Raw genomic sequence first — 26,708 nt, 5'->3', positions numbered from 1 at the left:
CCCCAGGCGCGGCCCAACGGGCCCCCGCAGCCCGACCGGCCCTCGCTTGGCGGCGGCGACTTCTACGACGTCGCCTTCAAGGTGAGCCGGCCTCCACCCCATGGGAGCGCAGCAGGTGGCGCTCGGCCTGAGCCGAGCAGGGAGGGTCGGGGAGGGGAGGGAGGGCCCCGCGGACCCTGGGCGGGCAGCCCGCCGGAGCGGCACCCTGCAGCTGGCACGGCTGACAACGCGCATCGCATACACACACAGCTGTCAGGCCCGGATTTCAGATACTCAACAGCTGGCAAGGCCTGCCCCCTCACGCCCCAGCTGGCAGGGCCGGACAAGGGGTCCTGAACCCGGCAGGTGCTCCCTCCGCGCTCCCTAATGGCCCCGCACCCACCCGGGCCCCAGTCTCACCATTTCCCGTATGCTTCCTTCCCTCAACCCCACGGTCTGTGGGTCTCTTTTTTGGGGGAAGGGGGAAGACTAAGAAGAGGTTTGCCAGTTGGGTGGGGAACACTGGGGCCTCCTTCAGGCCTAGGCAGAAGCCTGTGGATTGTGGAGGGGTTGTCAAACTGTCTTTGGGTTTGGGAGCCTTTGACAGAAGGCTGGGGGAGAGGTGGATGAGAGGGAGGCCTGATTGCCCCCTCTCGGTCCCCAGACATGACCTGGGCCTTCTCAGGCCAAGATTTGACCTCATGTGGCAAATTCCTCCAGAATCTTACGGGGATTAGAAGAAGCCCCCTGGCACAGAGACCCCCACGGGCCTCTCAGGTCTCCAGCCACCAGCCTCCAGACTCCACTCCCCACCAAGCCCCAAATGCTACCATTCCAGATCAAGCATGGTGTCCAGGGTCTGGGGATGGGGTTAGGTAGGCTCTGGATGGAGGCAGCTGCCCCCACGCCCCACTAATCGAGAGGGGCCACTGTTCAAGAGAAAGGGGACAGAACCTCCTTCTGGAGGTGGAAGCTGGAGGTCCAGGCCGGCAGGGACCGTAGTTGCCCTGTCTCCCCCAGGTCCTGCTGAACCCGCAGGCCTGGGACAGTTCCTCCTCTCCTGACCAGGCCAGCTCAGGGAATACCAGGCACCCCTTTGGGTGGGCCAGCACCTTGGTCCCCTCTGTCTCTAACACCTCTGACCCTCCTGTTCACCCCAGGTCATGCTGGTGGGGGACTCGGGCGTGGGGAAGACCTGCCTGCTGGTGCGCTTCAAGGATGGGGCATTCTTGGCAGGGACCTTCATCTCCACTGTGGGCATCGACTTCCGGGTGAGAGTGGAGGCTGATGTCCTCAGCACTGAGCTGACCCAGCCATGCCCTGGGCCCCCACCCCCACACCAGCTCACTGAGTTCTCACAACACCCCTGGGCAGCGGGTTCTCCATTAGCCCTGGGACACCTCCCGTCTGGACCACCTGGCGCTCAGGGTCAGGGTGGCTGAGGTGCGATGCCTTAACCACCAAAATGCCCGACTCCTGACACCCTCAGGATCCTAGAGCTGGGTGACGGCTCCATCTAAGTGAAGCAGGAGTAGTACGCCCCTGTCCGGGGCTGTGTTCTGTGCCCCAGGGGTGGCCGTCACAGGGGACTTAAGGCCTATGTTCCCTTGGGAGGCTTAACATCATTGCCCCACTGAACACAGGGGCCAGGCAGCCTGCTAAGGACCTAAGAGAGAAGTGGCTGTGGGGCACACACCCCGTCTGAGAGCTGGGCGGGGAGGACCTCTGCCCTTGGGTGAGGAGGCTCACAGGAAATGCTCCCACCTGGCTATTCCCCCCTACCAGAGCCCCTCCCACATTGCCCCCAACAGGAGAGCTGTGTCCCTGGGGTTTTGGGGTGGGGGGAGTGCCCCTGGATTTCAGGGCTCCCCACACCCCCCTGACACCCTACCAGCCTGTGGGGTCAGCAGGGAATGAGGGCCACAGCAGCCGAGCCCCCAGCTCTACCCACCAGTCCAAATTCTGAGTGCCTTGCCAAGGTGCCACGTGTTCTAGACAAATCCCAAATTTGCATTTTTCTCACCCTTTAATTAGACCCAGTTGGCAGGAGGCTGGGAGGGCGGCCCATTCTGGGAATGGGAAAGGGGGCTCTCTCCAGTCTAGGGAGCCATTATTTACCCTGCTTGGGGGTCCAGGTCCCCTCAAGTCTTCTGAGATGAAGTAAGGGTTCAGGTGTCAGAAAGGAACAGTTTAAGCGCTGGACAGCTGGTCTTTGGCCTGTTTTGGCCCCACCTCCCCCCTTCTCACCTCCTTCTTGGCTCTGGGGCAGGTGGTGAGGGAGGTGAGGCCGCTAGGGCTAGGTTCACACCCCCGTTCAAGGGTGCTAGAGAAGGCGGGGTGTCCTCCCCAGCCTCCTCTCGGCCTGGCAGATGGCTGTGCCATTGGTTCCTGGGAGTGGCAGAAGCACCCGGACAGCAGGAGCTTGGGGAAGAGGGAGGTGGAGGGAGGCGGTGTGGTCCCAGCTGCCAGGGCCTGAGGCTACCAGGGGCCTCAGCCAGGGGTGGGCAGCCCCCCCCCCCCCCCCCCCCCCCCAGGAGATGGGAACCGTCGGGTTGCACCACTCCCTGCCACTAGTCCTGAGCTGGGAGGGCCTGCTGGGGGACCATTACCAGCCAGCAAATACTCAATGAGCACCCACTGTGTCACCAGGCCGAATTCCGGGCTCTGTGGTTACTGTACTGGGTCCTGTCCTTAGAGAGCTGCTGTCCCAGCAGGAAGAGAGGCTTTTCAAGTAGAACAATTAGCTCTCACTCAGACCAGATACAGTTCTCAGTGCTTCGCACATAGCTCATAAAGCCATCGAAGCAGCCATGTGATGGGCACCCTGGTTATCTCCATTTGTGGATGGGGAAACTGAGACACACAATGTTAGTAATGGGCCTGGGGTTACACCATGGTAACTTCACAAAGGTCGCGCGGGTGGCTCTGAGCAAAAGAAGCAGCGCGTATAGAGCTGTGAGGAGCTGATGGCTCAGCAGAGGGGCTGGGGCAGGGCCTTGGAGCCTGCGGGCAGGCGTCTGCAGTCTTCGAGGGTGCAGGGAGATGTGCGCGGTGAACCGGAGTTAGCAAGGAGGTGCAGGAAGCTGACTAGGACTAGGCGCCAGGGGGAGGCGGGGCGGCAGGGCCGGGCTGGAGAGGTGCTGGGGGAGGGCAGGCCGGAGCAACAGGACTGACGGGGCTGAGTGGTGGCAAAGGGGCTTTGAGGGCAGTGGGGGGGGGGGGGGGGGGGGGGGGGGGGCGTGTGCCAGGCCTCTGAGGTGGGCAGAGAATGAGCACACGTGGGCCAGAACTGGACATGGCCAGCCTTGTTGGGCGGCAACATGCAAGTCCGTGAGGATGGCCATCTGAGTGGAGAGGGGCCTAGGCGTCACCAGGAGGGGCTCACCAGGGGGAGGGGTAGAGGCACAGGGGTGGGGAGAGTTGGGTGGATCTTGGGTTCAAGGCGAAAGGTTACCTGTGGGTACGGGGAGGCGAAGTGGTCAGACGAGAACCAGGAGGTGGGCATCAGGGACAGGATAAGAGTGAATTTGGGGGCATGCCAGGGGCACTCAATCTCAGGCCCAGTTCCGGCCTGGCTTTACCCTCTGGAGCCCCCCCGCCACCAGGGGGCAACACTGTTCCCAGCTGCTGCCTGGAGCGGCGCTGGCTGCTGGGCTGAGTAGAGCTGGCTGGTTGTGTTTCAGAACAAAGTTCTGGATGTGGATGGCATGAAGGTGAAGCTGCAGGTGAGAGGTGGGGGGTGGGGGTGGGGGTGGGGAGGTGAGGGGAAGGGACTGGCAGCCCTGAATCCTGTGCCTGTCGCTGCAGATCTGGGACACAGCTGGCCAGGAGCGATTCCGCAGTGTCACCCACGCCTACTACCGTGATGCCCACGGTGAGCTTGTGGGCATGGGAGGCCAGCCCGGGGGATCGGAGGCTGTGCTGTGGGTGCCCTGGCAGTGAACATGGCAGGCGGTGTGGAGGCTGTGATGCACAAGGGTGTGGGTGACAGGAAGCTGCTGTGAGCCCTGGAGGTGTCCTCACTGGCCCTCTGCCCCCAGCACTGCTGCTGCTCTATGATGTCACCAACAAGGCCTCCTTTGACAGTATCCAGGTCAGTGGTTTCCTTCCTGGTGATGGTGGGAACAGTCCATGGCGGCATTAGGGTCCCAAGGGCAGAGGAGGGCAAGGCTGGCCCCTTCTGGTGGCTCAGGTTGCCTGTGAGCTGAAGGGGGTCTGGGGACCTTCCAGCTTCATCAGTCCAACACCTTGGCTAAGGTACTTGTCAGTGGGGCCTCAGTCTGGCACAGGGACCACTATTTCTGGGCCCCTCCTGTTAGCCAGAGCCCAACAGGCCCTCCGTGCAGTGTGGCCTGGAGGGGCAAGGGGTGTGCAGGAGTGACAGCCTCCACACTGGTCTCAGCTTCTCCCCCACAGGCCTGGCTGACCGAGATCCAGGAGTATGCCCAGCACAATGTGGTGCTTATGCTGCTGGGGAACAAGGTGAGCACCCCAACCTCCCCTCTCCTCCCTGGCTCTATAGGGGGGGTGAGGGGGTGGGTAAGCCCTGGGCCAGCTCTCACCCAAATCCCTGTGCCAGGTGGACTCTGCCCAGGAGCGTGTGGTGAAGAGGGAGGATGGGGAGAAGCTGGCCAAGGTGAGCCAGGGTAGGGTGGGGGACCAGGGGTGTCCCTGGGGCTGCCGGGCTTGGGCTGTCCCCACCAGGCTGCCACCTGGCTGGCAGCAGCTGTTTGCAGGAGTATGGACTGCCCTTCATGGAGACCAGTGCCAAGACGGGCCTCAACGTGGACTTGGCCTTCACAGCCATCGCAAAGTAAGTCCTGGCAGTCACCCGGAAGACCCCCCCAGACCTGCAGTGAATCTCCTTGCTGGGGAGCAACCACTCTGTTCCTTGGCCACCCCTGCCCCACAGGGAGTTGAAGCAGCGCTCCATGAAGGCCCCCAGTGAACCCCGCTTCCGGCTGCATGACTACGTCAAGAGGGAGGGCCGAGGCGCCTCCTGCTGCACACCCTGAACCTGGGAGGGCCCTGCAAGGCTGCAGAGAGGCTCGAAAGGGTCCCCCCGGGGTTTAGTCAGCCGCAGTCAATCCCAGGGTGTCTGCTCCTGAGACTCCCAGACGGAGCCTTGCCTTTCTCAGAGCCCCAGGCCCAAGAAGCTTCAAAGAGCCAGTGGGACTGCACCCCCCTTCACCTGCTGCTGCCTGAGGGCCTTGACGGAAAAGCAAGGGTCTTCAGCACAGAAGGGGGCACATCACCACGTACAGCCCAGGCAGGGTACCTGCTCCAGCTTCACAGCGCTCTGCTGCCCCCTCCTGGACATGCCCAGCTCCGAGGCTAGGCCACGGTGCCAGCACCTGTACAGTGCCTAATCCCTTAGAGAAAGCCATGTCTTCAGCTGCACATGCTGGCCAAGCAGGGAAAGGAAGGACTCCTGCCTGTGCCTGGGACCGAGCGCTTCACCGCAAACCATACCATGCATTTGTGCCCCAAGGACCAGAGCCACCTGCTCCCTGCTCACACAAGGAGACTCTGGTTCCACCATCAACAGGGTCTTCCGTTCATGCTCCCTTGTAGAATGCCAAGGTTGTGGCTTTGTAATAGACAAACAGCATGTGCGAAATCACAGAAATGTCAAGAAAACTAGACCTGCCAGCCCCGCGGAGGCCTGTGCTTAGGGAGGTCAAGCCAGGGGGCTGGTAGTGCACTCCAAGTTGTACTCAAATCTTGAAGTTCGTCTTTAGATTAAGAGCCTTCGTTTTCACTCCTGGTGAATAAACTTGTGTTTTCTGGACTGCCTCTCTCGTCTTTTAAAGAAATCCTCCTTTAGACCCCTCGGCAAAGTACAGATCGTCTTTTAACACTCAGAAGGTAGCATCCCCCCACCTTTAACTAGGTTACTTGGAACCCCAATGGTGTCTACGGAGCATGGGGGAGCCTAGGTGGTTTGTGTCCACCTCCCCCAAGACCCAAAGGCAAACAGTGCTACGTGGCCTGTTCGTGAAGAATTAAGTTTCTGACCTACCCAAGGCAAAGGCCAAAAAACCCCCGGTATTTTTGGCCTTGAAAGGAAATACGGAGAAGGCAGTTCCAACAGTGGGGAAGTCACTGCATCAGCATCCATCTTCCTCCGCCGTGTCCCAGGACTGCACGGGGATGAGCCAGTGCTCCCACAGGGTCGTCTGGGATGCAGACACGTGTGAAAAGAAAGACACCTGCGCCCCAATCAATTCACCACTTTTGCTTTATTGCTAAGCGCCTCCCATACAGACACGGGCTCCCGTCTTACCAGCAGGCCTCCAGACTGCGGTCCACTCACGTTCAGTCTCCAGCCGGGTTACCCACCGCCCTGGAACGCAGACAGTGCCGCAATGTAGACAGAAACCCACTCCCCCCATTTCGGGAAAGACAGTTTCGCACCCAGCCCCTGCCCCGTCACGGCGGCGCACCCGGAAGCCTCAGTCTTGCCAAATAATCAGACTGCATGTGCAGTTTTCATACGAGGTGTCAGAAATAAAAGCAATTCATCACAGGCTCGAAGCTGTACAGGGGAGGGCAGGCTCGGCCCAGCCTTACCTGCAGGAAGACGTAGGCCTGGAGCTTCGGACTTCCCCGACCGAAGGGGGTAAGGGGGCGGAGCAAAAAACGTGAACAACACCAAGGCGAAAGAGAGCCAGGCCCGCCTGCAGGCTTGGGGGGACCCCCTCAAACGCCCTCGGGGCCCAGGGCGCCCATGGCCTTGGCACATGGCGGCAAAAAGCAAAACCAGCTACACCGGCACTCGATCCCGAAAGAACGCGAAGGCCCGAGGCTCAAGCTTTTATAGAAACTGCCCCACCACTGCGATTGGGCCCTCCTGGCGGAAGTACCCGCCTCCCTCACCGCTGATACGCTCCCGGTCTCCGGGGACCCAACACGCGAAGCTTCTTCCTTTTGCAACGGGCCATCCAACATCACCGTGAGCGACAGCCGGAATCAACCCATCAGACTCCGACCTGCAACATAGAGTGATTCTAAAGCTGCCAATCCCGCCCTGCGACGTCGGAGCCGCCGGAAGTTGTAGTTTCTGAGGAGCCGCGCGTGAGGCAGCCAACCCAGCATTGAGAGTCCGAGAACTACAAGTCCCGGCGGGCGCAGCGCATGAGCGCTTCCGGCTCGCGCGCCCTGTCCCTTTCCCGGCCGGCGGCCGCGGGGGCACGATGAAGCGGGAGGGTGGCGCTGCCGCTCCCGGGCGGCCGCGGGCGGGTGAGTGTCCGCACGGCGCGCCCGGCCCGGGGCTCGCGCCTCGGCCGCGCGGTGGGCGCGTCGGGGTCCGCCGAGGGGTCGGGCCTGGGGGGCGGGGCCGGCACTGGCCGGGGGCTCCGCGTCCGTCCGTCGCTTGCTCGGTCTCTCCATTCTCCCCTTCCTTGTTCATTTCTCCTTCGTGCGTTCGTGGAGCGCCGCTGGGGACCCAGTTCTCGTGGGCTCTTCTTGTCTTGCAGCTTTTCTCAGCCCCGCCGGTGTTGACATTTCGCGCCGAGCGTTCTCGGCTGTGCTTTGGTGGACGTTGAGCTGCATCTCTGGTCTCCACCCACTAGATGCCAGTAACCTCCCCCACCCCCCTAGTGACGACCCAAAATGCCTCCAGACATTGCCAGACGTCTCCTGGGGGACAAACTCCTTCTCCCCCACCCCCACCCCGCTTGAGAACCGGTGATCCAGAGCGGAGAGGGATTGACAGTACACACAAAATCCTGAGGAGTTGTGGTGCGTGCTATGAAAGAAACAGGACGCTGAGAAGGAGTGCTGGGCGCTCCTGAGTGGCTTGGTGAAGGGAGAGGTGCCTCCAGCGAGCAGCCTGTCTTGGGAAGTTGCTGGAAAAGCTTGCCTGGCAGAGGGAGCAAGGTGTGCAAAGGCCCGGCGCGAGAGAGGGCTTGGTGCGCCAGTGAGTGCTGGCAGAGGGGTGAGAGGCGAGTCTGGGAGGCCAGACCAGGGTGCAGGGTGGCAGGGATTGTACACAGGAGAGCCAGCTTCGGATCCAAGTCTAGTAAAGAGCCTCTGGTTGTGTGTGGAGGAAGGACTGGGGTTCAGTGAGGAAGCAGGAGAGCGTGAGGAGGCTGGCCTGTGTGTAGAGGAGAGTGGGGTGGGAGCGAGTTGGTTTGGAGATGAGGCTCCCACCCCTCACCGTGTCTGGTGCTGGTTGTCTTGGACCAGGCCAGGGCATTCAGCTGGGGCTGAGTCTGCAGTTCTGCTGGATTCCCCCCTGCTTTGGCAGGGACAGGACTGGACAGTAGGGCTGAGATTCCACCCTCCTTGGCTGCCTCCCTAGCCTAGAGCTCTGGGCTGCCCACACTGTCCACCCTTTTCCCCATCCCACAGACCCCCCCCCCATGCACACACAGGGCCCCTCTCCTGGGGGCTGCCCACCTCCTGGCCTTTGCCAAGCATGTGGCTTCTCTCTTCCTCATTCCTTCTCTTTGGGCCTCTCCTTTCCCACACCCCTTCCCTGAAGGCCTGTGTAGCAGACACTACCTGTCTGTCATAAATCCCTACCCGAGCTACTCTGGGCATTCCCGTTCCATGGAATCCCCAGTCCCTGTGTCTCATGGTTCCTACGGGGCATCGCTGCACTATTCCCCAGTAGCCAGAACCTCCCTCTGAGGGGAAGCAGGGGTATGGGCAGCCTGGATGAGGGAGGTAACTGGCTGAGAAGGAGGGGAGGTCCTCCTTCCTGAGGGATCCCTGTGGAGTAACACCCACTGTGGCTGTGTGTCACAGTATTTCTAGAAATGAATGGAACAGATCAGGGTCTGAAGTATTGACTTAGCTGGGACAAGAACCCACAGAAAAGTGCCTTTGACAGGTTGAATGGGGCTTACTAGTACTCCTGAGCCTCTGTCTCTCCTCCCAGGCCCCGTAGCTTCTCCAGGTCAGACTCACGTTTCGCCGTCAGCATGCGCCCCTTCTCCAGCATGGGGACTGGCCCACAGTGGGTGTGAACCTGGCCGCAGGATCGGGAACCCACAATTTGGGAAATACAAGAGGTGTAGTTGAAGGGCCTGCGCTGGCTGGGTGGCCCCAGGCAATCTGGACGCTGTGGTTTGGCTGCCGCCTTGCTCAGCTTGGCCTGGGGTTGACTACAGTGCATGGTGGGCTCCTCGATCTCCCGGCAGAACAGAGGAAGCAGGAAGAACAGGGCTTCAGTCGGCCCCAGTGTGGCCTCTTACAGGCCATAAGTCCTGGGATGGCTTCTCAGCTCCATTTTCTGCTCTCAGAGAGGGGCTGCTATTGGCGGAGCCTTGACTGTTGCCTCAAGAGCCATATCTCCTGGTTCCTGTCAGGTGTGGGCATGTCCACTCCATTTCATGGGTGAGAAATTGAAAGCCAGGAGGTTGAGCAGCTTTGCCCCAAATCACGCAGCTGTTTTGGGGCAGAGGCAGGATTTGAACCCAGGTCTGAGTTCAGCACTCTGGCCTTGACCGTTATGCTGTTCTATCTCCATAAAGAACACTTGGAGGGACCTTCGTAAGCGTGTAAGGGAAATGCCAGCATGTGTCTAGCCTTGGGAGTGTCAGCAGGGCATAACTTGCTCTGAACCTGGGTCCCCACCGGCCTGACCGTGCTGTTGGGTGGGCACCTAGGACTTCACCAGCTCCTCCGGCTGGGTTATGCAGGAGGTACCCTCGTAGAGGGGCCCACCAACCCCCCCACTTCCAACAGATGCCCCCCGCCCCGGCGTCCTCTGTGCTCTGCTCTGGCCCTTCGGCATAAGGCATTTGGTTGCTCCCTGGAGGAGCATGGAGTCAGGTGGGGCAGACAAAGGGGGAAATGGGCCCTGGGGGCTGGTGCTAATGTCACTTGCAGACCTGGTACTTGCCTGCCCCCAGCGGGGGAGGCATGCTGTGTGGAAGTCCAGTTGGGGGGTGAACCAGCCCCATGAGCACCTGTCAGAAGGAGCAGCCTTGCAGAACTGGGACTGAAAGGGTGTGCCAGAAGGAGTGGGGGTGCCCCAGCATGGGCTGGAAGGGCGTGGGGTGGACAGTGGAGCGGGCTGGCACATGTCCAGGCCAGGCTCTGGCCTGCAACTTTGTGTACACTCCCCAGCTTCTGCAGGGAAGCAAGAAAGAGGAAGGCAGGGAGACAGAAACCACACGGGACGTGACGAGCAACAGCCAGGGCGGCCTGGAGCTGTAGCCTGGGCTCCGAGGCACTGCCGGCCACTGGGCTCTTGAGCAGAGGCCCAGGACCTGTCTCCACAAGTTTAGACTCATGGGTGGGGGTCGGCCCAGGGTGGGTTATAGGGGCCACTTTTACCTGCCCACACCCTCCCTCCAACTCAGGGTCTGGCCCAATTCTGGCTGCAGGGACACAGATGAGAAGCATGTCCCAGGCTGTCTGGTGAAAGGTAAAAGTGGCCCCTGCAGCTAGGTGCTGAGATAGGAGGACAAATACCACCTTTTCCCAGAATGCTCTCTCCCTGCTCTGGATCTGGCCAGCCCCTTCCTCCAGGAAGCTCTCCAGGAGTCGTAGAGAGGAGACTCCCCCAGGCTGAGTCTACAGCTCGTCCGAAGCCATCAGCTGTATGGGAGAGAAAGCACAGGAGATGGGTCTGGCCCCAAGGGGCATATGGGGGCAAAGGCATTCCTGTTGCCGAGTGGGGGTTAAAGCCAGGCTGGCGGAGCAGGAGGGATGCTCTCCCTCCAGCCGCGGGGCCTGTGGGTGCTGCAGAGCCTGGACCTGGGTAGGCAAGGTGAGAGGGTAGGTGGCAGGTGTAAGGACACAGAGCCCTGGGGAGAGGAGGCCACAGCAGGTGTCCAGCCCAGCAACCTTGTGGCCACTGTGGATTAGGACTGTGGGTACAGAGATAGGAATGGCGGGTGAGGGCAGAAGCCCAGGCTGCGTGCTGGGAGGGAAGGGAGGCCAGGCAGGCCTCAAACCAGGGCTTGCTGAGGTGCTGAGGGGATCCCTGACATCACACCCTATCTGTGTGGAATGGAAAAGACATGCTAAGGGGACATCGGGGAACAGCTGGGGAAGTGTATGGGGCTTTGCTATGGCAACCCGGCCTGTTTCTATAGGATTTGGCAGGCCAGCTTGGGCTTGGGCCAGGGGACACTGGGCAGGGGATGACCGAGGGGCTGGGTGGTCCGTGGGTGATACAAGGGGCTGGGGCTGGGCCTGGAGCTCTGGCTCTAGTCCAGCTTGCCACCCACAGCTCCGTGCCAGGCAGGGCTGAGGTGTCCTGAGCCACCAGTGCCCCGCTGGAACAGTCCCCACCAAATGTGTGGCCTGATGGGGTTTTCAGGGCATGCCGACCCCCTCGCTGGCTTTGCACGTGCTGGTCAGGAGACCCCACCATGCCCACTGCCTGGGGCCCCTGGAGGAGCCACCTCGAGGTGGGGCTTGGCCCTAGTGGGACCTGCTTCTGGCCAGCCCACTGCCTCGATACCAGCTTTCACAGCGTGTACTGCCCACTCCACTGGCTCCCAGCCGCACGAACCGAACTGGGGGGCCTGGCTCCCACATACCCGAGGGAGAGGGCTTAGCAGATGCCATTAGCCTCCGTCCAGGGGATGGGCTGGGGAGGGGTTCCCAAGGGAGCTGGCCTGCCCTCTGCTGCAAGCTGCCCAGAGAAAGGGGCTGCTGGGGGGCTTTCCCGAAGAGGAGCTGGGGGTGGAGAAGTCCAGGGGCTGGGGCATGATAGGTGGATCTCTGGTTCCTGATTGGGCAGGGAGTGCACCCCAGGGCCCCAGAAGCCCTTTGGACATGGACGTTGGTGGACAGATCCCTGGGCCTTGACCCTAGGCTCAAGCAAGGGACTACAGGGGGCCTGCTTCCGCACTGACCCTGAGCGCCCTTGGGCACCACTCTCCCACCAGCCTTACCTGAGGCAGGCAGAGCCGTCTCCACCAGGATCTGGGGTCTTTGGTCTTTAAGAGATAGAATCCTTGGGTCCCTCCCCTGGGCTCTGCTAAGGCACCTGGAACAGGCAGGGTGGGGACTCAGCTGGGGAGGGAAGGGGAGGAGAGGAGAGGGGAGCTGCCCCCGACATCCATCGTATCTCTCCCTCCTCCCACCCCAGCTGTGCCTGGCAGGCCAAGCCCACAGCTTTTGCCAGTTTGGGAGAGTCCACTTGTCTAGTTGACAGCTCCCTGTCCGCCTGCTGGTGGGGCTGACATGGAGTGGTGAGGAGGCCTACCCCCTGGGGAGCTGGGGCACACCCCCAGCACAGCTGGGCCCGGCTGGGGTGGGGGCGGGTGTGGTGAGGAACTGTGCTGTTGTGTTTCCGGAGTTTGGGCCTGCAGAGCTGGAGGATGCCAGAGAAGACTCTTCTTGCAAAATGCAGCCCCTGGGGAGCAGGGCTGAAGTCTCAGGGCATCTTGCTCAATCCCACGATGGTTAGGGTAGGATCTGAACCTTGTGTTCAGGGGCAGTGGCCTGCAGCCCGGGTCCCGCCCACCTGGGGTCCCCGGCTGGGGCTGCATGCCAACCCATGTAAACGGGGAAGCAGTTCCCTCCCTCCTTCATCGCTCAGCTTTGCTCTCCAGCCAGGCTCCTACGTCCCGCGCCCCGGCGCCGTGTCTGCAGCCCTGGCTGCTATTGGCCGTCAGGGGACTTTCCAGTAGATTTGCATGTTGCCCTGCTAGCCCTGCGTGCCTTTCTGTTTACTTCACTTCAGAGCGAGGGAGAGCCAGACGCCTGCTCTCTGACTGCAGCAACAGGCACACAGGCCCCACGGGGGCTGGAGGGCTGGCTGTGGTCCCTGGGGGGTCCCTGCTGGGGTCCTGGCTGCCTGGACCATGGGTGCTGCTGGTTGGAGCCGGCAGCTGGCCTCTGGGCCTTGGGGGCTTGCAGCAGAGGGAGCAGATGGCTTGTAAAATCCAGGTCAGTGTGGGCCAGCCGCCTCCCCGTGACCCTCCCCCCTCCCAGCACGCCCCATGGTACTGAGGCTGGAGCCGACCTTGGGCTTCCCGGAGGTGAGTCCTAGAGCTCCTCCATTCGAGCTATCTAGGCCTCACCCCAGCCAGGGTGGCCTTCATCCAAGCAGGGTGGCCCCCAAGATTTCCTGCTTAGCATGGAGACCAGTAGCAGTGCTGTCCAACGGCCTGATACTGCCCACTCCCAGGAACCCCCACCTCTCCCCTGCAAGAGGACAAGCCATTGGACAGCCTGGTCTGGGACACACAGCCAAGTCCCTCGAGTCACAGCAGGGGCAGTGGTGGGCAGGAGGGGGAGGCTCTGGCCGACCTCTTGGGTCCCCCTATCTAGCTGGACCCATAGGGCACTCTGAGCACTGGGGGGGGGTACTTTGTGGCCGTGCCAACTCAGGCTGAGAGCCACCCCATGGAGGCCTGAGTCTAGAAGACCAAGAGGGTGCCATTGCAAATGACATATGAAGGGGCAGGCGGAAGAGAGAGGAGACGAGGGGGGGGGGCGGGTAAGGCAAATAGCTCAGGAGCACAGGGTGGGGACACAGGGCTGGAGAGCCATCTCCCTCCCTATGGACCCACAGGTCGGGTTGGAGGACCACTGAGTAGCTCTGGGCTGTGCGAGGCGGATGTGGCCAGTTGTGCCAGGTCACGGGGGCCTGATGGAGAAGGTGGGGGAGCCAGCTGCGTGCTGTACACACACTGGTGGGGACAGAGAGCGTCTCTTGCCTGCTCCCACAGTGTGGGAGGCTCAGCAGTCCTTCTAGCGGGAGCCCTTCTCAGCCCGGTGGGGCCCTCAGACCCCAGGGTGGGCCCTGGCCTGCCACGCCCCCTCCCGCCCCATAGGAGCAAGACCAGCGGGCTTCAGGAGTTCCTAACTTACTGGCTCTGATGGCTGGGCTGGGCCGCGGGTGATGAGCCCGTGGTGTGGCATCCAGGGGCTGCTCAGGGGTCTCCTGGGGTAGAGAGCGCATGCGTTCCAGGTGGCAGCAGTCCTGGCTGTGTGGTCTTCCTCCCCGTGGACAGCCTGGCTTGAAGCTGGGGCCTTGTGGCTACAGCTGACTTGGGGCTATTGCAGAAGACCCTGGCACTGGGAGGGCCCCTGGGAAGGCAGGCCCTGTTCTGGCAATGGAGCAGCTCTCCCCAGGCTATCTATGATCCAGGCGGCTGGCTGGTCCCTTCTCTCTAGTAGCCAGTGCTCCTAGGGCCCAGCCAGGCCCCTCTTTGGGTGTGTGGGGGGGGCGGTTCTTGGAAGCCCAGGATGATTCCCATAGTGCCTTCTCCCCGCCACCTCAGCCCACGAGTCCCGAGTCAACAGCTGGGGAGTGAGAGGGTATCCCCTGTTTCCAGAGTAGGTGACCTGCACCAGGTCAGGAGTCAGGGCTCTCATCTCCCCCTGCCCAAAAATGGCTTCATCTGTGTGATGAGGCTCTGAGTGTTGGGCCCCAGGTATGTCACCAACAGGTTCTCTGGGGCGTGGCCAGCGTCCTCCCGTACTGCAGACTGAGGCTCTCCAGGGCCCGACCACACCTACCCTGGCAGGAAACAGGCATATGGCTTGATCCCACCCTGTGTGCCACACCATGGCCCAGGCTTGGCCCCAGGAACGCTTGCCCTCAGACAGAGCGGCGGGGGGGGGGGGGGGGGGGGCTCTCCACCTCTGTGGCCAAGCTGGTGGCTTTTCTAGAAGACTAGGCCTGGAAGGAAGGTAAAGCTGAGTGCCCGCTGCCTGCCTGCACCCAGTGCCTCATCCCTTCCTTGGGCCTGTACGCACCTGGGAGGGGAAGGAAGGGAAGGGACTTTGCCCATGTGGACCCGCCCCTGCCTGGCCCGGTGGCAGAGAGGCCACGGTGTGCCCGTGGCGGACTGGCCAGAGCAGGCCAGCTGTCGGGCCAGGGACACCATCTCTAAAGCCGTCCCTTGCACTCCCCCCCCCCCGCAGGAGACACAGCCCGAGGACCCTAGATGGCTCTCTAGAGCATGAGCTCGGGCAAGAACGCCCGCTACAGCCGCTTCTCCGGGGGGCCAACCACCCTTCCCACCCCAGACGCCACAGCCGCGGTAAGAGGGCGCTGTGGGTGTGGGCCCCCCAGCGGACCTTCCAGAGCAGCCCCTTCCCCACCTGGAAGCCTGCAGGAGGGCCGTGCCGTGTGGATCAGTGGTGCGTCCCTGTGTATGCACGCATGCACGTGGGCACATCAGCGTGAGAGCGTGTCCCCATCCTTTCCGGGGGTCAGTGCCGAGTCTCGCATGTTCTCTCTCTAGACCAGAATGGAAACGACCTTTGGGCCTGCCTTTTCGGCCGTCACCACCATCACAAAAGGTGAGCCTGCAAGCCCGGGCCAGTTTGGGCCGGGCAGAATCTGGGCGCCCCTAACTCCTGCCAGTGGGGCACTTCCTGGTGGGGCGGGAGTGGGGTGCTGGTGTTGGGGAGTGGGTGGGAGTCTGCTGTCCCCCTCCCTGCTCCTTCTCTACCGTGGCATCCCCCGCCCCTCCTTCCCAGGGCCTTGCCCATTCCGTGTCCAGGAAGGGCTGCCCCGACTTCCCCGGCACCCCCACCCATCCCTTCCCCTGTTCTGGTGGCCTTGGCTCATCCCCAGGCTCCTAGCAGCCCCCAAAAGGCTGGGACTGGGGAGCACAGGGGCCACAAGTGGGTGCTGAGAAGTACTCACGTGGTCCTTTCTCCAGCCGCATCCCACCGCTGGGCTGTGTGTTTGAGGAGGTCCTCAGGAGCTAACCCTCGAGGGCAGATCCTCCTTCCGGGTCCCGAGGGGGTGCGGCCCCTCTCGTCAGGGCGGGGGCTCAGGACGGAGCGCGTTCTTCCGCGGGTTCGCTGTGCTGCTCCTTTCTCTGTAGCTAGTTTCTCCGCTTTCCTGGGGCTCCTGCCAGCAGCCTGGCACACGTGCGCACGCTGGCTCCTCCGCCCCTGGGGGACCCAGCCCGACGCTCTGAAAGAGCCCTTTTTTCTTCTTACATGTTCTCTTCTGAGAGAAAGAAAATAAACGTCCCCTCTCATCCCACCACCCAAGGCAGTCTCTGAGCGCCTCCGGCCCTTCAGAAGCTGCAGAGCTCCCTGTGCTTGCGTCCCCAGCTCCTTGGCGGGGTGCCGGGCCGTCTGTCTCGCTCTCGCCCCACCAGCCAGTGGCAGGGATGGGTCAGAGCTTGGCATGAACCATCGCCTCACCTGGCCCCTCACATTACAGATAGGGAAACTGAGGCCCAGTCACAGGGCAGCTGCTCAAAGCCAGAATCATGAACCCAGGTTTTCGGGGCTGCTTGTGATGTCTGGGTTTGGCTGGAGCCTGAGGCCGGTGCCTGCAGGGCCTGTGAGGGAGGTTCTCTGGCTCCCACATGGACCCTTGACCAACACATTCCATGGAGGGGGCTGAGAAGGCCCGAGGCTGGTTCCAGGTCTGGCCAGGGGACCAGGTGGAAGATGAGTGGACCCAAACAGTGGGCTCTCTCCCAGCCCCTACCACACACCAGCCAACAGGCCTCAGGCCTCTCTGTCCCTCCATTTTCTCCTGTGTGAGGCCATCAGAGCCTCTCCCCCAGGCCCCGCCCCCGGCAGGGTTTCCTTGAGGCCCAAACAAGACGATACCGGAGCTCCAAGCAAGCAGCCTCCGGTGTAATCACTCGGGTGTTGGCCTCATGCCTCAGCAGGCACGGGGCAGCCCCAGGATCAGGCCAGGTGCTGGGAGCTGGCAGAGGCAGAGAGAAGCGCCCTCCACCCTCCCTTCAGCCTGCCTAGGGAGTGCAACTGTCGGGGTCAGCTCCCTTCCTGGGCCACTGGGCTGTAGCTGGGGGCTCGGGCCCCTGCTGGGGGCAGGGGCTTCCAGCTGCCCATAAGCCCAGCCCTGGCCCAGTGGCCCTGAGATCAAGAAGGAGACTTCCTGGAGAGGACTAGCACAGCGTTGGGCCCGGCCCCCGCCCCTCCTGGGCCATCTTCCCACGGGGCCCACCTCCCACCATGACGGGCCAGGCATGCCCCCGTGGCCCGCGCTCATGGCGTCCCTACCTCTTTTCTTGGCAGCTGATGGGACCAGCACGTACAAACAGCACCGCAGGACGCCGTCCTCCTCCAGCACCCTCGCCTACTCACCGCGGGATGAGGAGGACAGCATGGTAGGTCTGTGCCGTGCCCACCTCTCCCCACAGCCTCCCGCCATGCCCTCCTTCCCGAGGGCCAGGTCCCAGGAGTAGCTGAAGGGCAAGACTCAGCCGCTCGGCATGCCCCGAGCTAAGGTCTGCAGTGGGCTGGGGAGGCTGAGGGCCGGTGTGTCTGGACACACTAAGGCCTCAGCCCCCATGGTTGGACGGCGTGGGCGAGGTGGCCAGTGGGGGCAGCTGGGCCAGGGGGTGCGGCACCCACAGGCTGGAGCCATGGGAGCTACAGAATGTTCAGTCATGCGGGTAACAAAATCAGATTTCCGTTTTTAAAGCTGCCTCTGCTGTTGAGTAGAGGATGAGTGGGTGGGCTGTCGGGTGGAGGTAGGAGACCTGAGCAGGTGACTGGGGGGCGGGCGGCCCGAGTGGGAGGATGAGGCCTGTGGGAGAGCCAGAAAGCTTCCTGCCAGGGGCACTGCGGAGTGAGGAAGGGGGTTGGGGCTCCATCAGGGTGGGCCGTCAGTGCGCAGGCCATGTGGCCAGGGTCACCATGGCTGTTCTCTGCCTGTCTGGGCCGTGGGCCTGCCGCTGGAAGGGAGGACCTGCCTTGCCCCAGAGGCTGGCTTGGGACCCCCTGCCACTCACCTGTCCCGCACTTTGCTTTCTGCCGTCCGTCGCGGGACTCTCGCCGGTGTGTGCCCAGCAGACTCCAGCTGGTTCTCCTGCCCTCCCAGGCCCCCGGGACCCATGTCTTCACATGCTGGGCTGCCAGGCCTTGGTTTCCTATTTAACCTGAAGAAAAATAGGGTTTTTAGTTATTTGAACATGCTGTGTGCTGGGCACTGCACGAGGGTTTCTCAAAGCACAAAGCAGACACATCGTGCCCCACTGCCTCTGGCTCTGTCTGCCTCAGTCTCCATGACCTCTAACTCACCCATGGCTGGTGGGGAGGGGATTTTCCCGGCCTCCCACAGCAGTTCGGACAGGGGCGGCTGGGCCAGTGGCTGGGTGTGGAGGCAGGAGGTCTTGGTTCATGAAGGAAGCTTCTGGGTGGGAGAGGGGGAGTGTGGGGGAGCAGCAGCTCTTGCAGGATCTCTACTGGGGGGTTCTAGGCCAAGAAGGGGGGAAGGAAGAGTACCCCCCACGGGGGCTCCCCCAGATCCTCCCCCTCAGCAGCTCAGGCAGAGGCAGGCCCCTGACGCACTCCCCCCTGCTCTTAGCATCTCTGTCTGGGTTCAGTGGGGACGTCCCTGCTGTCCCCAGGAGCCTCACTGGCCAGGGAAGCCAGTTGAGCAGCCAAGATCCAGGGAACCCAGAGGCCCAAAGCCTCCACCAGCCGTCCCTTCCTCTAGCCGTCCTGGCATTGAGGCTGGCCCAGGACTGGCTGATGGAGGCGCCCCGTGTGCAGCCCACACTCCCTCACGGGAAGCAGGAAGCAGGCCAGGCGAGCGTGTCCTTCTGGAATTGAATAGCAGGAAGTCTCTCCATTTACACAAAGAAAGTTGGCAGACGTGCGCGGGTGGCCCAGCAAACAGGGCTGGGACTGCTGGGCAGGCCAGGGCCTGGGCACTGCACCGGCTCCCTGGGCGCACGCGGCGGCCCTACAGGGCCCAGGGAGTGCCCGCCAGGCCCGGGGGAAGGGCCCTTNCCCCCCCCCCCCCCCCCCCGGCTGACGGGCTGCCTGCCCCCGTGCGCCACAGCCCCCCATCAGCACGCCACGCCGCTCGGACTCGGCCATCTCCGTCCGCTCCCTGCACTCGGAGTCCAGCATGTCCCTGCGCTCCACGTTCTCGCTGCCTGAGGAGGACGAGGAGCCGGTAGGTGTGTTGGCCGCGGCAGGGCGGCCCCTCACGCGTGCTGGTGGCGGCGGTGGCGGCGGGGAACCTCCCCCCCTGCCGGGCCTGGAGGGAGGGGGTGATCGGCTGAGTCCCCCAGGCATGTTCTTCCCGCTTCTCAGCCCGGGGGCGACCCAGGACTAGCTTTGGGAAGTGAGGGCAGAGCCCATGTGGGGTCCCTCGCAGCCCCCTCACCGGTGGATGGGACGCGCCGATGCAGCTAAGGTCGCCGTCCCCGCCTGCGTGTGCGCCCCCAGGCCCCACTCTCATCCGCCCCGCCTGGTTCCAGGAGCCACTGGTGTTTGCGGAGCAGCCGTCAGTGAAACTCTGCTGTCAGCTGTGCTGCAGTGTGTTCAAGGACCCCGTGATCACCACGTGCGGGGTAAGGCCGTGCCCCGCCCGCCTCGCCTGTGCGCCCCCACGAGGCCCGGCAGCGGCCGTCCCCAGTGCTGCGGAACCTTGGCCTCGGCTTCAGGCCTGGCGTGGCCACCCAGCAGGTGCCCCCTGCAGGGGACACGGGCTGGGGGGGTGGGCAACTCCGTGGCCATGCCGCAAGCCCACCCATTTTCTCCACAGCATACGTTCTGTCGAAGATGCGCCCTGAAGTCAGGTAAGGGCCTCCCAGCGCCGGGCCCAGCCACCTCCTTACACAGCTGGCAGGGGTTTTCTCCAGGGAGGTCCTAGCCCATGCCCAGCACTGATGGTGCCCCTGCTACACCTGGCATCTCTCTAGTCCTGCCCCCAGCCGCGGCCCTGGGTGCATGCGGGCTGAGCTCCACACCTTGACAGGCAGAGCAGCGACACCCACAGCTCAGGGGCCCTGGGCTCAGCGGCTGCTGTCCCTGGCAAGAGCTGCCCTTGCTGTCAGGGCTGCCCACCTCACCGTCCCAGGCCTTGGCACCCGGGCCCAGGGCTGGTTCCTCTCCGTGCTCTGTCCCCAGCTCCTCCGCCCCGTCCCAGACTCCTGAGTCAGCTGAGACGCTCTGCCACCTCCTGCTCACCCAGTGGTGACTCTTCGTGGCCCAGCTGTGCACCCCTCCTGTTCCATGCACCTCGGCAGGGCAGGCGGATGGGTGGATCAGGCCCCGAACAGGCTCAGTCCTCCCAGCGTGAGGAGCACGTTCCAGGCCTGCCACACCAGGACTGTTTCCCACCAGCTGCTCACCAGGGAAGAGTCCTCCCCCAGCACGGCCTGGCCACAGTGCTCTGAGCAGAGTTGCCAGGGGCGGGGGTGGCCAGGTGGACCTTGGGATCAGCATGTCCTTCCCTGCAGAGAAGTGCCCCGTGGACCATGCCAAGCTGACGGTGGTGGTGAACAACATTGCGGTGGCCGAGCAGATCGGGGAGCTCTTCATTCACTGCAGGCACGGCTGCCGGGTGGCAGGCGGCGGAAAGCCCCCAGTCTTTGAGGTGGACCCCCGAGGGTGCCCTTTCACCATCAAGCTCAGTGCTCGCAAGTAAGTCCTCCCCCCGGCCCTGCTCCCACCTCCCAGGGGCGCTGAGAACCGGTGCCTCTGGGGACTCAGCCCACAGTGCCCTGACCCCCACAGGGACCACGAGGGCAGCTGTGACTACAGGCCTGTGCGGTGCCCTAACAACCCCAGCTGCCCACCCCTCCTCAAGATGAACCTGGAGGCCCACCTGAAGGAGTGCGAGCACATCAAGTGTCCCCACTCCAAGTACGGGTGAGTGGGCGGGGGTGGGCGTGCGGGGGCTGCCCCGGGACGGTGGCGGGCAGGCAGGAGGGCGGGGTGGGGTCTGGGCTGGCATTCACAGTCCCTCCTTCAGCAAACCTTTGTTGAGATCCGCTTGTGTGCTGAGTGCTGGGGAGACAGCCAGGGTCCCCAGGGAGACGGACCCTAGCGGGAGCCACACCATCAGCTGTGTAATTACAAACTGAGGTACAGGTGCCGCGAAAGAGAGACCTGAGCCCTCCGGGAGCGCAGAGGGCTCAGAGCGGTTGGGGAGCTGGGGGGTCAGGGAAGGCGGGCCCTGAGGACTCATGCATGTGTGCATGTGAGCCAAGGAGCAGTGTGGGGGCCAACACGGGTGGAGGGGAGAGCCGAGGTGCAGCGGGCCGATAAGAGGCAGGATTGGGAGGCTGGCAAAGGCTGTGGGAGAGCCCTCGAAGAGCTTTGAGCAGGATCCAAGTGCCAAGATTTCCTTGCAAAGTGGCCTGCTAGGTGCTGAGCGGTTGCAGGACGGATGGGTGGGTAGCAGGTGTGGGGAAGATGGTGGCAGAGAAGTGGGACTCGAGAGAGATCCCAGGGCACGGGGGCCAGGGGAACGGCCCCGCCAGCCAGGCAGGTGAGCAGGTGGGCAGGGTGGCCATCCTGTCCCTCCAGGTGCACCTTCATCGGGAACCAGGACACCTATGAGACGCACCTGGAGACATGCCGCTTCGAGGGCCTGAAGGAGTTCCTGCAGCAGACAGATGACCGCTTCCACGAGATGCACGTGGCGCTGGCCCAGAAGGACCAGGAGATCGCCTTCCTGCGCTCCATGCTGGGGAAGCTCTCCGAGAAGATTGACCAGCTGGAGAAGAGCCTGGAGCTCAAGTTCGGTGAGGGCATGCCCCAGAGAGGCAGGGCTCCAGCCCCTCCTCCTGGTCCCTGACACTGTCTTCCTGGCCACTCAGATGTCCTAGACGAAAACCAGAGCAAGCTTAGCGAGGACCTCATGGAGTTCCGGAGGGATGCGTCCATGTTGAACGTGAGCAGCAAACGGCCATGTGCAGGGGGCGGGGTGGGGGGCACCAGACTGCTCCTCAGCTTGGGCCCCAGCAGGAGGCTCGGCCCCACGTGGAGTCAGGTGTCTGTGCCGGGTAAGGCTGCCGCCGCACCTGCTCTGCCCTGGCCCGGCCCAGCCTGGGGGCAGGGGGGCCACGGAGCGGCAGCCAGCGTGCCCTCTGCTCTTGGCTTCGGCAGGACGAGCTGTCCCACATCAACGCGCGGCTGAACATGGGCATCCTAGGATGTGAGTACAGGCCTGTCGCTGCCCCCACTGCTGCCCCTGAGTGCTGCTGGGCCCTCACCAGCTCCTCCCGTCCCTGCAGCCTATGACCCGCAGCAAATCTTCAAGTGCAAAGGAACCTTCGTGGGCCACCAGGGCCCGGTCTGGTGTCTCTGTGTCTACTCCATGGGGGACCTGCTCTTCAGCGGCTCCTCTGACAAGACCATCAAGGTGAGTGGGGTCCTGCCTCGGGGGTGGACACCGCACGCCAGCCCCTGCCAGCTCTGGCCTGCCCGTGGGCAGGGCTGTTCCCTGAGCACACCTTCCAACCCTGTTCCCGCCGTGGTGCCCCCCGGCTTTGCGCTGACCCTGCTAGGACCCACCCCGCTCCTGGTTCTCTGCAGGTGTGGGACACGTGTACCACCTACAAGTGTCAGAAGACCCTGGAGGGCCACGACGGCATCGTGCTGGCGCTGTGTATCCAAGGGTAAGTGCGTGCACGCATGCCTCCCCTGGCCGCGGAGCCAGGGACGGGAGACCCCGTGCTGCCACCCCGTGGGCCAGGAGCTCGAGTCCACACATGTCCTCGAGTGGCTGTGTCTGCCCCTCCTGTGGGGCACCCTCACCCTCGAGCAGGCCTGGTGGCACACGGGCCCTCCCGCTTTGAAGATGTACGTTCATGACGTGTAGCCCCAGCCCTGGGGTGCCTCGGGCAGAGGACAGAGCGGGGGTGGGAGCTCAGTGACCGCTCGCTGGCCTGTAGCCAGAGCCCTGGGCACAGCCCAGGGACAGGACCACCGAGTTGCTGGCCCTGCTACCCCCTTACCCCCAGGGTAGCCCCTTCGAGACCTTCCTTACTGTCTCCCGTCATGAAGCTTTACATCGTGGGCATGAGCAGGAGAGATGGAGAGACAGACGCTCGCTCCCAGAAAGCAGCGGCCTGACGGCCGACAGCGCTAAGAGGAGTCATTACCTCCCAGCTCACTGTCGGACGCTTGCCAGGCAGGCGGTGGGGGTGGGGCTTCCACTCCCAGGGTTCCCTCCCCGAGACAGGAGCCCCGAGGGCTCGAGGGAGCAGGAGCAGCCCTGGCACTGGCCTGAGCTGCCAGGTCCTGGTGGCTGCTGCTCCCTCAGCCCGGCCGGGCAGCGTCCACGAGGACAGTGGCTTCTGCTGCCCTGAGCCCTCGACTCCGCTCCCCCAGGTGTAAACTGTACAGCGGCTCTGCAGACTGCACCATCATCGTGAGTGGGGCTGCGGCGGGCGGGCGAGGCCGGGCCGGTCCGCAGCTCTGGGGCCTGAGGCCTCCTGTCCTTCCCACCAGGTGTGGGACATCCAGAACCTGCAGAAGGTGAACACCATCCGGGCCCACGACAACCCAGTGTGCACGCTGGTCTCCTCACACAACATGCTCTTCAGCGGCTCCCTGAAGGCCATCAAGGTCAGGCGAGGCATCGTGCGGACACGTGGGGGAGGACATGGGGGGGGCATCGGGGTGCCGGGTATGTGCCCCCCCAGCCCATGCTCATGGCCGTCCCCACAGGTCTGGGACATCGTGGGCACTGAGCTGAAGCTGAAGAAGGAGCTCACAGGTCTCAACCACTGGGTGCGGGCCCTGGTGGCTGCCCAGAGCTACCTGTACAGCGGCTCCTACCAGACAATCAAGGTACGCCTGTGCGCACGTCCTGCGCCAGCACCGCGCAGGCCTGCTGCTGGGGGCCCCAGCTCCGCTGTCCCCTCGTTGCTGGGCCAGAGACCCTCACACGCTTTCTGGCCGGTGGCTGGGCTGCTCACAGTGTCCAAAGGCTCAGAGGCCCTGGGAGGGTGAGGTGCCCGGCCTGGGACCAAGTGGCCTGAGCTTGTCTGCAGATCTGGGACATCCGGACCCTCGACTGCATCCATGTCCTGCAGACATCTGGTGGCAGCGTCTACTCTATTGCTGTGACGAATCACCACATCGTCTGCGGCACCTATGAGAACCTCATCCACGTAAGACGGACGCCTAGGGCCGGGGCCTGCCTCTGGGCCGCTGTCCCCCGTCTGTGGTTCCGACCTGCCTGTGCCACTCCCGCAGGTGTGGGACATCGAGTCCAAGGAGCAGGTGCGGACCCTGACGGGCCACGTGGGCACCGTGTATGCCCTGGCAGTCATCTCCACGCCAGACCAGACCAAAGTCTTCAGCGCGTCCTATGACCGGTCTCTCAGGGTGTGTGCTGGCTAACGGTGGTGGGAGGCTGAGGGTGGACAGCTGGGCCCGGCTGGGTGCTCACGCTGCATGCGCCCCCAGGTCTGGAGCATGGACAACATGATCTGCACGCAGACGCTGCTGCGTCACCAGGGCAGCGTGACCGCGCTGGCTGTGTCCCGGGGCCGGCTCTTCTCAGGCGCTGTGGATAGCACTGTGAAGGTCAGGGCCTGGGCTCACGCCTTCCCGAGGGGCCGCATGCCTGGAGCAGGGGGCGGGGTTGAGGAGCTAGAACCCCTGGGCGGGTGGCACTGGAGGGCAAGTGTGCATGGCAGGTGGTGGTAAGGCAGCGTGGCCAGAGGGGCACCTGAAACAGAGCCCTTCCTCTGTAGGTTTGGACGTGCTGACAGAATTCAGGCCGGTCTTGGCTTCCTCTGCGACCTCCCAGGCCGGTCCCAACCAGGCTGGCCACGGGAGGGGTCTTAGGGGGGTCTTTGCCTGCCCTGTGGGGACAGGCGGGCAGGCTCACCTGGCCAGGCAGTGCCCTCCCCGCCCTGTGCCCGGCGAGCCGCCCTCTGCTTGGCCTTGTGATTGTCGCTGCCAGGACAGTGCCCAGCCCCTCTCTCTGGGTGCCAGGTACGATGCTCGCCCGGCCCACCCTCCATCCCCACCCCGGATGGACCGTGGGCCTTTTTACTCACCTTTTCTACTGTTTTTAGACTGTATATAGATTTGATTACTTCCTGATTGAAATAAAAGCTGCACAGACTGTGGCTGTGAGTGGGGACAGTCTTTGGGGTGACGGAGAGGCCACCCGAGAAAGCTGGTGCGCATGGGTACTGGCAGCCAGCGGGAGGGAGGCTGGGGAGGAGCCACAAAAGGGCTCCTCTTGTCAGCCCCAGGGTGTGGCCCTCTTGGTGACTCCTCCCTGCCAGAAGCAAGCTAGACCCCCGCTCTCCCCAACACATATCCCCAAGAAGTGAGCCAGGCAGCTCTGTTTTCTGCTGTTTATTGACAGCTGACAGCAGCTCCCTGCCCGGAACCCCCCTCCCCACTTGCTGGAGCCCAGCCTGGGCCGCCCACTGAAGAGAGGCCAGGCGCACCCACCTGGGGAAGTATCAGGGCATGACAGTTGGAAGGGGCCCCACACGCCCAGATGCCACCTTGGCCGATCCCCTCTGCCCGCCCTTATCACAACCGCTGGTTTTCAGCATTAATTTTTTTTTTTTTTTTTTTTTAAGAAATGTCAAAGTTGTGCCCAACACACGTGGATCAGCAAACACAATAGAGGAGGCCAGTCAGTAGTTTTTGGAAAGGGGGAGAGAGAGGAAAAGAGAGAGGGCAAGAACGACCACACGACACAGCCTGGGACCATGAGCAGAAGCGTCTGTGGGAACTTGGATGGGTGAGGGCCCCGGGGAGGGAGGGTCAGGCACACCCTCACACGCGCCACACGCAGCTTGGCATGCACGCCCTGCACCCACCGATGTCACCTGGCTGGCGTGCCCACGTTGCACATACAGCTTCCCCAAGACCCAGGCGCACCTCCCACCAGCACCCCGGAGAGCAGGAGCCCTCCCCACCAGCTCCACGGTGTGGAGGACACTGCCCAGCAGCAAGCAAGGCACATCCTTCGAGTTCTTCAGACGCAGAGAAGTTAGGAGAGAGAGGGAGGAGGGGAGGCCCTAGCGGAGCGTGGACCCTCCCAGACCCCAGCCTCCTGTTTGTGCTACTGGGCCAGGGGTCCTGGACAGAGGGAGGGAAAGATGGACAGACAGACGGCCAGGGCCTCTAACAGTTTTGTCTTGAGCTAGACTTCAGTGTCCTTACAGTTGGTAAATGGTTTTCTATAGAATCAATAATATTTTTTTCTTTCTTTAAATATATATTTGTTAAAGTTATACCTTTTTGTTTCTCTGGGGAAATCTGCCTCAGCTCATTCCCAATAAATTAATACTCTCGATAGCTTATATTCTGGGGGGTACAGTGGGGCAGGGGCGCAACCCCAGCCCCAGCCCCTTGTGCTGCGCTGGAGCGGCCGGCAGAAGTCCCCAATAGGCAGTTCTGTGCTGGGCATAGGCCTGTGCTCTGCCACAGATCGGGGAGGGGGCCGAAGCGGCTGTCCACCTCCCGCTGCCTGCCCAGCCTGGGCTCAGGGCCGGGGAGGGGGGGTGCCAGGGCCGCCCCTCCTGCACCCGCAGCAGGCAGAGCCTGGCATGGGTGGGCGAGTCGCCCAGCAGTTATTGCACGGGGAACAGCAGACAGGAACGGGCACCCACCGGGCAGCAACGTTTACCCAGAGCCCTTGGGTCCCCTGGCCAGGCATTCCTCAAGGCCGGGCATCCGGCTTGGGTCCAGGGGCAGGAGTTGTGCTTGTGCAGGGAACGGGCGGCACGGGCCCGCCCCCGTCCCCTGCGCCTGGCCCCCGTCGGCTGGCCGCCCTGCCCGCTCGCACTGCGCCCAGAGGTGCCCACCCTGAGGTAAAGGTCAGTGTGCGGGCCGGGGCCCCGGCGGCGCGGGCGGGCCCGACGTGAGCGGCCGCGTCACTCCAGCATGGCGTCCAGCTGGTCCGCCAGGTCGTCGAACATGCTGCCGATGTCGTCCAGAATGCTGCCTGTGCTCTTCTCCTCCGCGGACGAGGGGCTGGGGGCGGGCGCGGCGTGAGCGGACGGCGCATGCGCGGCACACCCCGGCCGGGGCCCCGCCCCGCTACCCCCAGCCCGTCCCCCGGACCGCTCGACCCCGCC

The 26,708-nt window shown here is 63.3% G+C and overlaps 3 protein-coding genes, 2 long non-coding RNA genes and 1 other non-coding gene across 14 annotated transcripts in view; 2 read left to right on the top strand and 4 right to left on the bottom strand.

The window, feature by feature from the left end:
- Positions 1–6: 6 nt before the first annotated feature.
- On the top strand, positions 7–5,769 carry RAB26 (RAB26, member RAS oncogene family). Of its 5 annotated transcripts, XM_034670605.1 has the most exons (9): positions 7–81; positions 1,140–1,250; positions 3,663–3,704; positions 3,787–3,853; positions 4,020–4,072; positions 4,396–4,461; positions 4,559–4,615; positions 4,716–4,792; positions 4,892–5,769. In XM_034670605.1, the coding sequence occupies exons 2-9, from the start codon at positions 1,143–1,145 to the stop codon at positions 4,992–4,994; spliced, it is 573 nt and encodes a 190-aa protein (XP_034526496.1). In that variant the 5' UTR covers positions 7–81; positions 1,140–1,142; the 3' UTR covers positions 4,995–5,769. The 5 variants fall into 5 exon arrangements, with proteins under 5 accessions (XP_034526496.1, XP_034526498.1, XP_034526494.1 ...); XM_034670607.1 differs by lacking the exon at positions 4,020–4,072 and having other exon boundaries at positions 4,382–4,461; XM_034670603.1 differs by having other exon boundaries at positions 4,559–4,792.
- A 433-nt stretch (positions 5,770–6,202) lies between these two features.
- Positions 6,203–6,905, bottom strand: LOC105240804. Its single transcript, XR_859807.3, has 2 exons — positions 6,553–6,905; positions 6,203–6,325 (listed from the first exon to the last, which is right to left on the bottom strand). It is a non-coding gene; the product is annotated as an uncharacterized LOC105240804 (long non-coding RNA).
- Positions 6,430–6,512, bottom strand: LOC117804258. The gene has a single exon (XR_004628605.1). It is a non-coding gene; the product is annotated as a small nucleolar RNA SNORD60 (small nucleolar RNA).
- Positions 6,906–7,670: 765 nt separating the features above from the next.
- On the bottom strand, positions 7,671–15,864 carry LOC117804195. The gene is made up of 4 exons (XR_004628539.1): positions 15,557–15,864; positions 13,768–15,145; positions 11,841–11,935; positions 7,671–10,533 (listed from the first exon to the last, which is right to left on the bottom strand). It is a non-coding gene; the product is annotated as an uncharacterized LOC117804195 (long non-coding RNA).
- On the top strand, positions 14,821–24,734 carry TRAF7 (TNF receptor associated factor 7). Of its 5 annotated transcripts, none has more exons than XM_034670594.1 (20): positions 14,821–14,945; positions 15,150–15,207; positions 16,918–17,009; positions 18,692–18,808; positions 19,116–19,208; positions 19,403–19,436; positions 20,100–20,283; positions 20,377–20,505; positions 21,172–21,389; positions 21,465–21,538; positions 21,754–21,802; positions 21,882–22,009; positions 22,183–22,265; positions 22,981–23,020; positions 23,101–23,217; positions 23,320–23,442; positions 23,646–23,765; positions 23,851–23,982; positions 24,064–24,183; positions 24,354–24,734. In XM_034670594.1, exons 1-20 carry the CDS (start codon positions 14,865–14,867, stop codon positions 24,366–24,368), a joined length of 2,007 nt encoding a protein of 668 aa, XP_034526485.1. In that variant the 5' UTR covers positions 14,821–14,864; the 3' UTR covers positions 24,369–24,734. The 5 variants fall into 5 exon arrangements, with proteins under 5 accessions (XP_034526485.1, XP_034526484.1, XP_034526488.1 ...); XM_034670593.1 differs by having other exon boundaries at positions 20,377–20,511; XM_034670595.1 differs by lacking the exon at positions 14,821–14,945 and adding an exon at positions 14,953–15,045 and having other exon boundaries at positions 20,377–20,511.
- Positions 24,735–26,504: 1,770 nt separating this feature from the next.
- CASKIN1 (CASK interacting protein 1) overlaps positions 26,505–26,708 on the bottom strand; it is a 15,674-nt gene continuing 15,470 nt past the window's right edge. Inside the window, exon 20 of the mRNA XM_034669586.1 lies at positions 26,505–26,604. Coding sequence (XP_034525477.1) covers positions 26,505–26,604 — 100 coding nt within the window. The remainder of the gene's footprint in view (positions 26,605–26,708) is intronic.

This window comes from Ailuropoda melanoleuca, chromosome 10 (assembly GCF_002007445.2).
Source record: "Ailuropoda melanoleuca isolate Jingjing chromosome 10, ASM200744v2, whole genome shotgun sequence".
Lineage (NCBI taxonomy): Eukaryota > Metazoa > Chordata > Mammalia > Carnivora > Ursidae > Ailuropoda > Ailuropoda melanoleuca.
The sequence above is the reverse complement of the archived record's forward strand: the minus strand, read 5'-3'. Positions and strand labels throughout refer to the sequence as shown.